Raw genomic sequence first — 16,183 nt, 5'->3', positions numbered from 1 at the left:
TTGATGTTTGAAAATAGCATGTTTCACTCAAAAATACTTTTCTCAGTTTATTTTTTAACATTGAAGTGAATGGAGCAGCAAATCTTTGGATCGCGTTATCTCCTGGTTCTTTGTGAATAACGAAAAAAGGAAAAAAACAAAAAAATAGAGAAAATGATTTGATTATTATTATTTTTGTCGTTTTTGGCACTCAACAGTTGGATTATGAACAACGTTTTTGGCACTGAATGTGTTAATACTCTGTGTCTTTATGTCTTAATGCTTATATTTCATGTAAAGCACGTTGAATTGCTTTGTTGAAATGTGCAATACAAATACTGTAGACTTGCCTCCCAGTCAAACCCAAGCTCCTGCACCTTCTCTATATACAGTAGTAGCATTATTGAACCATCGTACCATTGTACTGTGCCAACTGCCATTTCACCATGCTTTAACAACTGAGACAAGCTCCTGGAAATCACTAACACATATTCTAATATAATAGGCCTCCCACTCCCAACCTGCTAGTCCTCCTTGACACCATAGCACATGACACCTGCCACCCCCTCAACCCTGTTCTTCACCCTCCGCAGCAGGTATGTAGACTACTACTACTATGCAGAAACACAAATGCTTTGGGAAGAGTTTTGTGTCCTCGGCACAAATCACACCTGTCGCTAGAAACGGGCAGCCAGGAAAGCCATTGTTTTCCTATGCCATAGTGCGCCTGGCATGGGCTCCTCCTTTCCTAGGGTTTTTCAGAAGCAGAGTCATACTGTGTAACAAGTCACTCACTCACTGACACACACACGCGCGCACACACACCAGTGTTGATTTTGTCGAAAAACTATGACGAAAAATGTTCGTCGACTACCTTTTTTCTCTTACAAAAACGAAATAACTAAATAAAAACTATGCTACGATGACTAAAATTTGACTAACATTTTCATCAACAAATAAAAACTAGACTAAAATGTTATGGAGGGAGAAGAGATCCAGTAGAACTAAGACAAGTCATTTTATGTTTGGTTGCGCTCGGGTGTTGCGCTCTGAAAATAGCCGATCTACAAGCTCACAACGCGAGCTTGTAGATCGGCTATTTTCAGCACGCAACCAAGTGTAAAATCAGCCATCACGACGCCATCAAGGCACCGCCAAAATACATTTTAGCCGACTAAAATCAACTGTAGATTTAGTCGACTAAAATCTTATGATAATTAGTCCACTAAAGCTAAAACTATAACATTTCAGGTGACTGAAATATGACTAAAACTAAATGAAATTGTATTCAAAAGACTATGACTAAAACAAAATCAAAATGTGCTGTCAAAATCAACACTAGCACACACCTGTGGCATCCTGGTCGACGAGGCCAGCCATGGTGACCTGCGCAGAGGTCATGGTGGAGGGCTGCAGGGCCAGGCTGGTCAGAGGGTGGAGGACCACGTTGGCCGTGCCGGAGGGGTCGCCGCCAACGGCGGACATGAGGTGACTGCCGGGGTGATGATGGGAGATGAGGCCGCCGACGTCCCCCGACAGCGAGTGAGAGAGGAGCCCGCCTTGTTGTAACGTCTGCTGGAGGAGGGCGGGGTCAATCTGGGAGGACGAGGATGAAAGCAAAAAGAAGATGTTACTGCGATGTTACAGCACAAAAAAGGGAAACGTGTGGCTGAATTCGGTACGTCGTCAGATGGAAGGACAAGGGCAAGAAGAGGAGACGTGCACGTTTTTGAGAACGCTTTAACCCATTGAATCCGGGAACGCGTCTGTGTCATTTTTAGATTTCTTTGGGCTATTCAAAAATAGCAGATCTACAAGTGCCGCGCTACGCGCTTGTAGATCTGCTATTTTTTTAGAACATTTGTGCAAATCTTTGAATATATATAAATATGTTTTCTTTATTAAAAAATCGAAATATTTTGTACAATCGGAACCTCAGGGCTTAATGGGTTCAAGGGAAAGGAAGGGGGGGGGGACCTGTTCCCCTGAAGACGGTTTGAATTTGATGGCTCTCGTCGACTACGAAGGGTAAGCCAGAATCTTCCAGAACTTGAAAAAACTTTCCAGAACCTGAACGTTTCTATTGTAACCAGAACCACCCCTGAAGGGGGGAGGTACGTAATAAAAATAAAAAAAACGAATTAAAAAAAGAGAAAATAACTCAAGGTTAGTACTACCTCCTGAGCGGGGCCCCACGTTAGGTTCTGAGAACCGCCTTATCTAAAACTGAGCCGCAATAAGCGCATTGGAGACAAATTCAAGAACCTGTGAAATACGTCTCTTGATACGGCGAAGGTTCACTTATAAGTTCTTGTAGTCAAAAAAGAGCCCATATACGTTCTGGAAGTGGCCCTTGGGTGTTAACAGTGACAGTGCAAGTCAATGAGGTGTGAAACCTTTACCTTCAATAAGGCCACTGCACGTATTTATGGAGCAAAACCGCAAAAAAAAAGAAAACGGCCACAGTGTCAATCTACAAGCTCACAGCACATTGGCGATAATGGCTCCATTCTTCAGTGACTTCCCACTATGTCCCCGACAGATCGCTGACAGGCACTAACAGCAGGCTGATAGAGCCTGAGCAGAGACAGAGTCTTGTGTGAGTCTTTGTTAACCCCTTAAAGACCGGGGAAAGCATCTGTCATTTTAGATTTGAACCACTTTAACCATTGGCTATTCAAAAATAGCAGATCTACAAGCTCAAAAATAGTACGGCTATGAGTATTTGGCCGCAGACCCCCATCTCAAAATATGTTGTTCTAGGGACCCCATGAAGCAAAGATTTGAGTAATATATATAAATATATTGCACATATTTTCACGATTTTTCAAAAATAAAGCTTGTAGCGTGGCACTCGGTGCCGCGCAATGAGCTTGTAGAATGAGCTTGTAGAAGTATAAAATAATGGTTAAAGGTAGGTAAAAACACATGGTTATGATTATGAATGATTATAGACAGTTTGTCTTTTTAAACTTTACTGGCTCCAATACATTAAACTCATTTAAAGTGGGTGAGCGTAGCGGTTCGGTCAGATATGAGATGTCGTGTTACCTGTAGCGTGATATTGTTAATGTTGCTGGTGTCGATGCCAGAGATCTGGACGTTGGGGCACACCAGGTTGGCAGAGGTGAGCTGCAGGTGGATGCCCTCCAGAGTGGCAAGGCCATCCGAGAGAGAGACCGTTAGGTCTCCACCGGCTGACACACACACACACACACACACACACACACACACACACACACACACACACACACACACACACACACACACACACACACACACACACACACACACACACACACACACACACACACACACACACACACACACACACACAGGGAGAGATACACAGTATATTAATACGGTACTTCAATGAAACATGCCTACAACTCATGTCATAAGTTGCAGCTTTGTCAAATACTGCACTGCATGGTGTCTAACTGAGAGCTGGAAGTCATACATTGTCCGTGTGCTGTTCTCATACATTAGCGATCCCAGACAATACTCTAATTAGTCTATTACCGCTTACAAAGCATTGTTCGATGCCTGGCACAATGCAACACAATAGGGTGGCACCATACAAATGTAATATTTGGGTGCATTTGTAAATATGCTCAAATATGCTCCGATTTCAGAGCGCTCTGGTGTTGCAATGAATTCAGATGAAAGTCAAATTCATCCTGTGTAAACATGACATATGTTTTGTTACACGTAGATGCGTGCTGAATACCGTAGTCTAAGCCAACCATCACATTTTGCAATGACTTTATCCAACCCGTCATTGCAGTCACAAATGTTCCGACGCTCGGAACAGCAGGATTTTAAGTTTTCAGAGTGTATTTTCCAATCCAAAAACTGTCTAATGGGATGGCAACCTGGGTTGCCACCCCAGGGTGCCCCCTGGACACGGCACTGGGACAGGTGATGAGGCAAGTGCCGGGTACTTGACAATGAAGAACGTGGTATCTGCCAGAATGCAGGAGAAGGCATCAGTGGCAGAATTTAGCCTAACTTAAACTTATTTAACTTTTATTTTGGATGTGTAGAAGAACACAGAGCATTAATGAAAATGTGATGCTGATCCTGTCTGCATGTATGGAGATTGAAAGTTTCGCTGATGTGCCTCATGCGTAAATACAAATAGTGCACTGTCCGTTAATGAACCTACTAATCTCCCGTTGTAAGTCATAAGTCAGGATGACAGCGGAGGACCAAAAAACCATGGTAGGACTTCCTAGAATGGTAAGATAAGACAGCCACATTGATGGATGAAGTGGATAAGTACTTCTCTTCTTCAATTCGAAGTGTCATCAGTTTTACTTGGGAGAAACAAGACTGCTTATTCCGGTGCCTGCAGCACCATGCAAGACACCTTGAATCCTGGCACAGTGGAAAATATATATTTTTTTGGACGGTGTGAAGAAAAGGTCTAAAGATTAGGCCATTATGTTAGGCTATTACGTTGAGGCTGCATTGGCACCAGTCTCGGTTCTAGACTAAGCGGCCTGGCAAACAGAAGGTGCCAGCTTCGATCCCCGGTAATGTGTCGAGGTGTCCCTGACCAAGACACCTAACCCCTAACTGCCCCCGCCCCCGTGCTCAAGACTGACCACAACAATTGGCTGGCTGGCCACGGATCAAATTATTATTACTAATAAGTATCGCAATACGTTTTCGTGACGATATGTATCGTTGTGGCATTTTTGCAATAATAATGCAAAAACAGAAGTATTTGTGTGCATTTGCTTTTTTTCCACCCCATATATTTTCATAATAAAAAAGTGCCACATATCGTATCGATATCGTGAGCCCAATATCGAGTATCGTATCGTATCGTGAAATTAGTGTATCGGCACATCCCGACACATAACTGATAAATGGTGTAATAGTAATGTGTGATCGGGTGTGCATAGCCGCAGCACAAACGATAAGCGTGTCCCCTAGCAGCATAACTTCACTGATTATTTAAATCTCCACGCCGTCAGGGTTGGCCAGGAAATGTTTACAATTAGCCTAGTGAAGCACCATCTCTAATCTTTAAACGGTAAAAAGTTGATAAGAAAACACATCAATACAACACTGTCCATGCGGGTGCTGGGTGGGTGGGTGTGGAGAAAAGACATGGGAGAAAAGTCGTGTGGATGGGCAGGTGGATGATTTATGCGTACGTGCGGATCCAGATTATGTCAGAGCCGATCCCTACTCTCTCTCGCTCTCTCTCTCTCTCTCATGGTGAATGCGTCTGGCTTCTTTAGAACATTCCACAACACCTTAGGCAATCATGGAGTCCCTTCGCCAAGCTTCTTTCTCCTCTTATCATCCAGAAGTGTAGTAGACGTGATGCCTGGGCTCCCCCACAGGCTTTCATCCTTATTATACCCCCCTCTGTTTTTTTGTTTCAGTCTGGAAGGTACTTATGAGAGTCACAGGAGGACAACCATTGTGGGCTCTCACTAGAGGGCCTAATGCATAACTTTTGTTCAAAGGACAAAAACCTGGCAGTGTAACTTCTCGCCTACTGTGGGCAGGTAGGTGTACTGTACCGTGTGCTGTCCTCTGCAGGGTAGCCCGCAAACCTTAAATGTGTTAGTAAATGATAATTAGAAAGAGGACAAAAACGAGGGGGTGAATTAACAGATGCTCATAAATATGTATTATTGTTGATGAAGGAATAAACCGCAACTCTTCATCGATGAAAACTGTCTGACATAAGTCTCTCTCTAGGCATACCAGAACGAGTTCCCCCCCCCCCCGTTTCCTCCTGGCTTTTGCATGGTTCTCCTTATCAGCACAGAGACTGAATAATACATGTTCCCATCGCTTCGTTTGATTGGCTCAGCAGCGGCAGATTTGAACAGTAAACCACATGTGAAGGTGTCATGTGTGTTTCCAGTTCAACCCTGCTGCTGCGGAGCCAATCAAAATCTCATCAGAGCCATCTGATCAGCAATCAGCAGGGTGAAGCTGTAAAATCAATCCCCCCCCCACACACACACACATTCGTGCGCTCATCAGAGTCATCTAATCAGCAATCATCTGGGTGAAACTGTAAGATCAATTTCCTCACTCCCACCCTTTGTGCGCTCATCGGAGCCACCTGCTCAGCAATCAGCTGGGTAAAGCTGTCAAATCAATTTCCCCTCAGAAAATACTCCTTTTCCTTTCCCTTAACTCTTACCCTGCCAGAGTTTTTTCAAAAAGTCTGTAGCCTCTGCCAGGGTTTTGACCGATTTTGGTACCTTTTCGCATAGCCACAAAATATTTTTCTCCAGTATGATTGATCCCAGATAATTTCTAATCACAGATGAGATTCAGGTGTGGTTTCACAAATGTCAACGAGGTCAATTTGACCTTGTTGTCATGTGTTGTTTGATGTTTGAAAATAGCTCAAAACCAGTAGTTTCAAACCAAAAAACATTGTGAATTGTTTGTCCGTTTCAATTTTAACATTGAAGTGGATGGAGCAGCAAATCTTTGGGAATTGTTATCTCCTTATTCGTTTGGAATATCGAAAAGGTGTCAATCTTAAATAATTAGAGAATCTTTTTAGAAAAAAATTTTTTTTGAAATTTTTTTTTTTTTTTTTTTTTTTTCAAAGACGTTTTTTAACGTCTTTGGCAGGCAATAGCTGAAGGCCCAAAGACGTTAATAAACGTCTTTGGCAGTTATAGAGTTAAGGCATAAGTGCATCAGCTGGTCTTGAAAGACACCCTCCACTCATTGCAACTGATCTCCGTCTTCCAGAAGCTGTCTGATCACGTTACTGTATTGTTTTTCATCAAAGGTTCCAGCATGGGCTTGGCTGTTCCAGCGAATTGGACACTCTTGAATCACAGTGTGCGCTAAACTCCCAACAGCCCCTGTTATCCTCAGAAATGTTCTAAGAACATTTAGGTCAATTAACACATTCCCTGCCAGAGGGTTTTTTTTTTTTACTTCCCCCACTGCCATGGTTAAAAAGAAATTTCACAGGAGCCGAGATACAGGATTTTAAAGTAATAAGTTAACCAAGGAGTGAATGGAGCTAGAAATCTTTGGATCGTGATATCTCTGGTTCTGTGTGGATAAAAAAAAAAAAAGACAAAAAAAAACAAAACAAGAACAACGGTTATACTCGTTGATGGCAGTAAACGGGTGTATTTTTCATCAACGGTTATACTCGTGTTTGGCAGGTAAAGTGTTAAGGGTTATGTGTATCGATGTTAGTCGCATTGTAAAATACTGGTTTTGAATTCATTCGGTTAATCTTATTAATTATGTATTATTTCACACACCCGCTATTCATCAGAATGACACAACCCGCCCGATCTATGGATTAACCAACGTGTGTGTAAATAACGGCAATTCCCATCACCAAGAGACAGAAAAATGGAAATGGAGACAAACAGAAGAAAAGTGCAAGAGAAGAGAAGAGACGGCCAGAAGTGAAAAACAACAGATAGCATCTTAAATCCAGACTTGGGAGCGAGTGGAGATTGGTGGCTGAGATGCATCACCCAAACCTTGGCCGTACTCCAGCAACAATGAGAGAAATTAATTTCACGGCCTGCTGTTTTGGACAGCCATGCACCATTCTCTGCAAAAGCGGAGGTATTAGGGCCGATGCCAGTCGAGCTTCGGTGGATTCTTTTAAGCCCAGCTAATCAATCTGAAGACTTTTGACAGAGGATAACCGCGCAGCACTGCGCCCTGATTCACTTCCACTCCACAGGAGCGTGAAAAATTACAGACATCGAAAGGGGTCATAGACCATCGTTTCAGACCATTTCAGCTCCACAGTATAAACTTCAACTCTCCTCTACCTTACAACTGCGTATGTTTTTGTGTGGGTATGTGTGTTTGTTTGTTTGTGTGTGCCGTGTTAGTCAATCTGTGATTGTAGCGAGTGTCAAGGTGATTTGAAATATGTAAAGTTATTAACTTAAGAGAACTGTTGGTCCCTGCTCTCGTGTCATGTGTTAATGAAGAAAGTGTTCAATCGGAGTTGAACAAAGGGTTCATGACTATGAAAGTATCCATTGAGGTAGATCGATGTCATCGCTGTTTGGCCTATTACATAGCGATTTCAATAGTGGGCCTGGGAGTAGGCTATTTAATCTGAGGTCAGACATGACCTGAGTTGAGTCAGCCTGTATGTACTATTGAGACGTGTATGTTGGCTCCACTGTATCAATACCTTAAAATATCTCATACTTTGAAGTCTGAATTCTCGTCTGTCTCATTATTGTGTTCTTGTGTGTTCTGAGTGCCCCATCCACATTCCTCATTAACATAAATCTGCGACATCATCATGAACATCCTCATAACATGTGCATGCTCGCACCCGGGCTGGCACTTATATCGAGAGCAAGCGGTTTGTTTGTTCCCCGTCTGTTTGCAATATAGCTTAATTGCCAATTGTACCAGCACTTGTGTGATGTTCCTTCATTGGAACATGACACATAACAGCAAATACTATGCTCTGATGTCTATTGCTATCTGTATTGATTTTAGTGATGTTGCTGTTTGTACAGTAAACAAACCTTATAATTAAGTGTGTTTGCTTCGCCTGTAATCATAATTGAGTGTTTGTTGGAGGCCAGTATTCTGTATATACATTCTTTATGTACGCTTATGATGTTTCAGACCATACCGTCTGTTAATTCAGGCAGTCAGGAGACGGCGTGCTGAACTCAAGGGGAGTCTTGAGGAATGGCCTCTTATAATTTAACTGCGTGCAGAATTCTTGAGGATATACAATGAAAGGATTATCAGCACTCTCTTCAGCAGTTTCTTATGTTCTTTTTAAATATGTTTGCACAGCAGCAGCAGTCTATCTTTTAGATAGTGTGTGCAAACCTATTAAAAAAAGAACATAAGAAACTACTGAAGAGGGTGCGGATAATCCTTTCATTGGACCCTCACCTTGTGTGTTCTGCCCCGACACGCCAGGGCGAGCAGTGGTGGAAAGTAACTAAGTACATTTACTTAAGTACTGTACTTAAGTACAATTTTGAGGTATTTGTACTTTACTTGAGTATTTACAATTTCCAATACTTTTACTTCTACTCCACTTACAATTATTTGAAAACTTTAGTTACTAGTTACTTTTTAGATGTAAATTATGATATTATGAAACATACATTAACCACTTTAGCCCTATTTTATACCTAGGCTATTTGAAAATAGCCGATCTACAAGCTCACAACGTGTCGCAGCGCGACGCGTTGTGAGCTTGTAGATCTGCTATTTTCAAATATTTTAGTACTTTTACTTTTGGTACTTTAAGTACATTGAATTACGGACTTTTACCTGTAACAAAGTACTTCTGCATTGCAGTATTGATACTTTTACTTAAGTAAAACATTTGAGTACTTTTTCCACCCCAGGGGGCGAGTGCCGACACAAATAACCCCCAGTAGAATCTCCCCATCCTTCAGTGATCTATTACCTGACATGGAAGCGGGCAGGATGGCCTGTCCGACCAGGCCTTGCTGCAGCAGATTCTGGTCAAACTGTGCGGTGAGCACTTGGTTGGCCGGGAGGTAAATGTTGTTGGGGTCTGAACCGGACGTCTGCATTAGGCTCACTGGTTGTAGGAGAACCTCTGGACTAGCCTGCTGCTGCTGCTGCACCTGGCCCTGGTGGACTTGAGTCTGCAGCCCCTGCTCTTCTTGGTCTTCTTGACCCTGGAGGCTGCCCCCCCGGCCTGCTGCCGAGGAAGAAGCCGCCATCCGCTTGGACTTGCGGCCCTCGCTGTTGGGCCGGTAGTGGCACTGGATGTGGGTCTTGCGGTGGCCGGAGGTGCGGAAGCGCAGCTCGCACAAGGGGCATTTGAAGGGCTTGGAGCCGGTGTGGAGACGCATGTGGACCTTCAGGCTGCCTTTGGTGGAGAAGGAGGTGTTGCACATGTGGCAGTTGAACAGTTTCTGACCTGTGAAAAAGGACAACGAAAAATGAGTTCTGGGCAAAAAAATATATAATTTCCAGAGGGGTATATACTGTAGTATAGGGCATTGGTTCTCAAAGTGGGGTCCGGGGACCCCCAGGGGTCCTTGGGGGGGGGGTTCCAGGGGGTCCCCAGCCAAATGTGTTAATATAGCGTCACAATCATTTTAACCACTTTAACCTTTTATACTCTGGCTATTCAAAAATAGCAGATCTACTTGCGGCACCGAGTGCCGCGCTATAAGCTTGTACTGTAGATCTGCTATTTTTGAAAGATCGTGATTTTTTTTGCAAATCTTTGAATATATATATATTTTTAAAGCGAACATTTGTAATTCAAATCTTTGCTTCTGGGGGTCCCTGGAACAGAATATTTTTAGATGGGGGTCCGCGGCCAAATACATAGCATTTTGGGGGTCCTTGACATGAAAAAGTTTGAGAACCACTGGTTTAGGGTCAGACGATGCTTTTAGTTCTAGAAAGAGTAATTTTGGTAACAAAAGCTATGTGGAGAAAAAAAACAGACACTGTTATTAGTATGCAGGAGAAGTCTTTTGTTCTATTCTAATCGAACCAAAACACTAATCTAACAAACGGCATTAAGGGCTTTAAGGCTCATTACTGAAGCTCAGAAAAAAATAATTAATACCTCAAATCACTTAACTCATTCACTGCCACAATTATTGCTGGCCGCGTTTGCCCACTGCCAGAGATTTTTCATTTAAAAAAAAAAGTACTCAGGAGCCGAGATACAGATTTTTTAAGTTTTAAGTTAACAAGGAAGTGGATGGGAGTGTAGATCTTTAAACAATCATATCTCCTTGGTCTTTGGGTCAAATTTGAAAAAAAAACTAAAAAAAAAAAATAATTTTTTTGAAAAAAAAAAAAATTACGTTTTTTACGTCAGTGGCAGGATTGGTAAACGGGACAAATTACGTTTTTTACGTCAGTGGCAGTGAATGAGTTAAGTAGCTTATATGCCTGGGCCTGCCATTTATCAAGTGGTTTGTATTTGCATGGAAGTTTAAGGGTGGACCATACTAATTAAAGAGGCAGAGTTGAGATTCATAAGAAGCAAAACCTTTCTAAAGACTAAACTTCTGTTTATCTATCTTCCCTATTCAAAGCAGCACAGAGCTAGGCAGTGCAATTAGATGGATATATTGTGAACGTGTCTGTATTATGTGACATGGCTCGCTGGGGAGCGACCCATAATCTTATGAACGAAAGGTGAAACGAGAATGGGGGAGCTTTTAAGACTTCGTATAGATTTCAAAAGACATGTACAGCTTTAATTTTCCAGTTTTTCATGTTAATGACAGTGGTGGAAAAAGTACTCACATTTTTTACTTAAGTTAAAGTATCAATACTGCAATGTAGAACTACTCTGTTACAAGTAAAAGTACCAGTATTCAATGTGTACTTGAGTAAAAGTACAAAAGTATTGTACTTAAAGTACCAAAAGTAGAAAGTACTCATTATGCAGAATGTCCCCATTTCACAGTTTTCAAATGTATAAAATGCATAAAAATCTTTTGAAAATAGCAGATCTAGAAGCTCACAATGCGTCGCGATGAGACTCATTGTGAGCTTGTAGATCTGCTATTTTCAAATGGCCGAAATGTATATAGGGCTGAAGTGGTTTTGTAATAATAATCAAAATCTACAAAGTAACTAGAAACTAAAGTTTTCAAATAATTGTAGTGGAGTAAAAGTATAATATTTGCCTCTGAGATGTAGTGGAGTAGAAGTATTGAATATTGGAAATACTCCAGTAAAGTAAAAGAACCTTAAAATTGTACTTAAGTACAGTACTTGAGTAAATGTACTTAGTTACTTTACACCACTGGGGGAGGGTTAGACTTCGTATAGATTTCAAAAGACATATATAGGTTTAATATTCCCGTTTTTCATGTTAATGATTATATCCTCTGTTGTGTGACTACTGCTAACACAGATCTATTGATATAACAATCTTACAAAAAGGTGCATATCGTCGGTGTCCAGGACGAACCAGCTAACACCATTTTCATAAATCAACACTATTGAACACCCTTTACGTCTGTGTAAAAAATCAAAACACTGAAAAGTATTAAAAAGCGCCTCTGACAAAAACTCCCAACTCCATTGGAACCTCAAACTGTCCGTCAAAAACAAACACTCCCCCCTCTCCTCTCCAGTGCTGCTTTTTAACAGCATGAGCAGAGCGCGCTGCGCAGTGAGCGAGGAGGAGGAACACGTAAACAAACTTAGCACTGACGCTAATGTTATGAAAACAAGTCATTAAATTTCTAAAATCTATGAAGTGTTTAATGAGGAGAGCAATGTGACAAGAAAAAAGGCGTTCATAGCATTTCTGTCGCGCTAGTTCTACTACCTCTTTGCAGAAGTTATTGTAATATTTAAAGTCCTGATTATTATTGTAGGCCTATATAATAAGTGTCATGAAGCATCAGGGCATTAATTCACACGTTGTTGTGATGCATTGTGAGCTTGGAGATTCATTGTTAGCTTTTGGGAATTTGTACCCTTTTGAAACCTCTCCCTCAGCAGCGAGTGGAGCTATTGTTGTTTGGACACCTAACTAATTTCTGCTCATCTGAAACTACTAACTCCACTTGCGCTGGATTTGGGAAGTATCTGACAATATATAAAGTCACTATCCCAACTTTGATGAGGCAGTATTGCTTTGTTTTAAAAAATATAAGGTTTTCTTCATTTCCTGAAAAACGTATATTTTGTTTTTTCGTTTCCTGAACAATGAGCGTTTTGGAGTTAGCAGGTTCGCGCTGGACAGCAGAGATATATGGTACTTGAACTAGGAAAAAGGCGATGAGAGAAAACAGTAGTAAAAGTAGTAAAAGCCACTGACCTGTGTGTGTTTTAACATGGCAGTCCAGTGTAGACTTGACTGTGAAACTCTTTCCACACTCCTCACACTTGTAAGGCCTTTCTCCAGTGTGGATCCGGATGTGCCTATTGGCATAGGTATAGAGGAAAAAGAGAGGGGTAAAAATAAGGAACAGAGAAAATATGTGGGGATAGTAAGGAGAGGGAAGGGCCGGGATTAGGAAGAGAGGTAATTAGTTGTCACCATTGGCATGGAGATCAAGGCAGAGGTGTGAACAAAATGATTTCACAGATACAGTACAAGGTAGAGTGTAGTCTCAGAGCCCGACCGATGCCAGTGTTTTGGGTAAACTCCCAATGTTGGAGAGTCCTAGACCGTGCTGTTTCCCAAAAAGTGGGACGGGACCCATGTTTGGGTCAGGGGCCAAATTTTATCGGTAGCAAGTAAATATCCCCTTTTTTTCGTCTCCTACATTAAAAAAATAAGTATTATTTAAAAAGATTTTAAAAATATTTCATCAATTAAACACTATCTACAGATCTACAAGCTCACAACGCGGCGTGAAGCAAAACGCTGTGAGCTTGTAGATCTACAATTTCACGTTAGCCGAATTGCTTCCGACCCCAGCAGGGGTGAAACAGCTAGACTATTCATATGAACTGTCTTTTCCTATATAGCCTCAATTTACAAGCCAGATGCTAGCCCCTTGGTCCTGTCATGTTTTGTCCGATTTCGGTCTCTCTTTACACAACTATGAACAACTGCCTGCCAATTCCAAAAGCAACTTTGCAAACAAGCCATATAACATGACTGTTCATTAGAGTTATATGTACGAGTGGGCGAGAGTGCTCCAATGAACCCTAAACACAGTCACTTTAATTGGAGTGTGATAATTAAAGGCCACAGAAATGTGCTTCCAACGGCACTGTTATTATTCTTTTTCTTAAATTGGACCTGACGAACCAAGGCATTGTGTCCACTACAGGCTGATCTTCAAGCCAATTGTAATTTAAATGATGGTATTCATCCATTTGACTTAATTGTGCCAGGGAAATCATTCATTCTCATATCCTAAAGCACTGTTTCCCATTGTTTTCTAAACTGTTTTTTTAAATCAAAGAAATTCTATGAATTTAGAAAGGAAAAGAAAAATAAGTTTGGGAACCACTGTCCCAAAGCGTGTATGTTCATTTTAGACATTTTAGACAGAATTACAAACTGAGATGGTCTGCATTATTTACATAGAGACATAGACTTGAATTCATGGAGATTTTTTGTTTTTGTCACATTACTAAGCCAATAATTTGATGACCGGTGGCGGCTGCGGTAGGGGAGACAAAGTGTCAACTTTGAGTCTCCTACCGGAAACATTAGCATCTTTCGGCTGGTCATCAAATTATTGGCTTAGGAATGCGACCAATAAGTATTTTTTATGCCTTTAACTATCCCTTTACTATGACACTTTAATCAATAAAGCAATGTCACCCCCTTAACTTTGAAGGGGCATAGTTATTTCCCCAAAACAAACTATGTAATGTGGTAAACACATTCATGGTTACATATGATATATGATAAAACAAGAACAGTGTTTTGTTCCACTAAGGAAGCAGTGAGAGTCCCGTCTTCCTTCGAAATTAGCATGGACGCTATAGTTTCTAACAGAGAGTCAGACATCAGTATTCACTGGACGTCTTGTGGTCCTCTTGTGGAAAGAGTCCTTAAAATTGGACAGTTTTGATCGATCAAAAGTGGTCTCTCATCTGAGCACTTGCATTTGGAATTGTTCATCCGTATGGTAGATTCATGACAGGGGGCATGTTGTGAGCGTCTAGGTGAGAAGAGAAAATTAGTCTCCACCTAATCAGAATGCAATCTGTCCAATTTGAATCAACCTCAGAAAAGATTGTGTGAGACACCACCCGTTAAAAGGATTTTGTGACTGTCACATCTAAAGAATCAGCTCAGCCAAATGTGAGGAACAGAAGATATGTGAGAAAAATCAATGATCCACTCCCGCAAACAAAGCTTCTTCAACTGTTATCTGCATAGCTGCATGCTGTCCAAGATATCCAAGTAAAGAACTTTTTCAGTTTACTTTCCACAAATACAAAAGCCATATAAAGCCAGGAAATATTTGCACCTTAACCCATTAAAACCGGGAACGCATCTGTGTAACCACTTTAACCATTATTTTATACTTTGGCTATTAAAAAATAGCAGATATACAAGCTCATCAGCGCCGCGCTATGAGCTTGTAGATCTGCTATAGCGGCGCGCAATGAGCTTGTAGATCTGCTATTTTTTTTTTTATCGTGAATTTTTGCAAATCTTTGAATATATATATTTTTTTTTAAAGGCAACATTTTTTACAAGAATCTTTGCTTCTGGGGGGTCCCTGGAACAACGTATTTTGAGATGTATCATTTACATCTAATGCATATTATTTTGGGGGCCCTTGACATTTGAGAACCAGTGATAATAGCAGCATAAGTTTTTTTTTTAAACTCTTAGGATTTAGAAGACATTTGTAGAATCCCCAGAAGCGATGATTTGAGTTACAAATGTTGAGTTGAGTTAAAAAATATATATATTCAAAGATTTGCAAAAAATGTCATGATTTTTCAAAAATATCAGATCTACAAGCTCATAGCGTGAGCTTGTATATCTGCTATTTTCGAATAGCCAAAGAACTCTAGGATGACACAGATGCATTCCCGGTCTTAACGGGTTAAGAGATTATTCCAGTGACAAAAAAAGGGCAAAAAGAGCAAGTCATTTGTCAGTGCATTCAAAGATCTGTTTCCCAGGGGTGAAACCTCAACCCCCCCAGTCTCACTAGCCAGCACAGTAAGTTGGCGTGTTGCTGTGCCAACTGCCAACATAATCCTTACAGACTTTCTACACGAGCTGCTCTGAGAGGTTAGAGCTGGAGCCCAGGAACAGGTCTCTCTTATTAGCTTCTCCACAGGGTACGGGGCAAGCGAGACAGAGAACGCAAGGGAGTGGGAGAGACGAGTGATTTCCTGTAGACAGAAAGGCCAAATGTAAGGTACTTTACTGCCTGTTAACCCACTCAAACCGGGAACGCATCCGTGTAACCACCACTTAAACCATTATTTTATACTTCTGGCTATTAATAAATAGCAGATACACAAGCTCATAGTGCAGCACCGAGTGCCGCCCTATGAGCTTGTAGATTCTTTTTGAAAAATCTTGTTTTTTTTTGCAAACCTTTGAATATATATGTATTTTAAAAGGAACATTTGTAACTCAAATCTTTGCTTCTGGAGGGTCCCTGGAACAAAATATTTTGAGATGGGGGTCCACGGCCAAATACATATAATTTTGGGGGTCGTTGACATGAAGAAGTTTGAGAACCACTGATACAGCGACATACGTTTAAAAAAACAAAAACGGTTAGGATTT

The 16,183-nt window shown here is 41.2% G+C and overlaps 1 protein-coding gene across 1 annotated transcript in view; it reads right to left on the bottom strand.

Moving 5' to 3' along the window:
• The window catches only part of znf236 (zinc finger protein 236), a 137,778-nt gene that overhangs the window by 53,202 nt on the left and 68,393 nt on the right, over positions 1–16,183 (bottom strand). The window contains exons 19-22 of the mRNA XM_080427403.1: positions 12,779–12,882; positions 9,410–9,892; positions 3,031–3,176; positions 1,329–1,575 (exon numbers count right to left, since the gene is read on the bottom strand). Of these exons, the coding sequence (XP_080283529.1) occupies positions 1,329–1,575; positions 3,031–3,176; positions 9,410–9,892; positions 12,779–12,882 (980 nt within the window). The remainder of the gene's footprint in view (positions 1–1,328; positions 1,576–3,030; positions 3,177–9,409; positions 9,893–12,778; positions 12,883–16,183) is intronic.

The sequence above is a fragment of the Gymnoscopelus braueri genome, assembly GCF_963280865.1.
Source record: "Gymnoscopelus braueri genome assembly, chromosome: 4".
Lineage (NCBI taxonomy): Eukaryota > Metazoa > Chordata > Actinopteri > Myctophiformes > Myctophidae > Gymnoscopelus > Gymnoscopelus braueri.
Note: the sequence above shows the minus strand (reverse complement) of the source record. Positions and strands in the feature narration are given on the sequence as shown.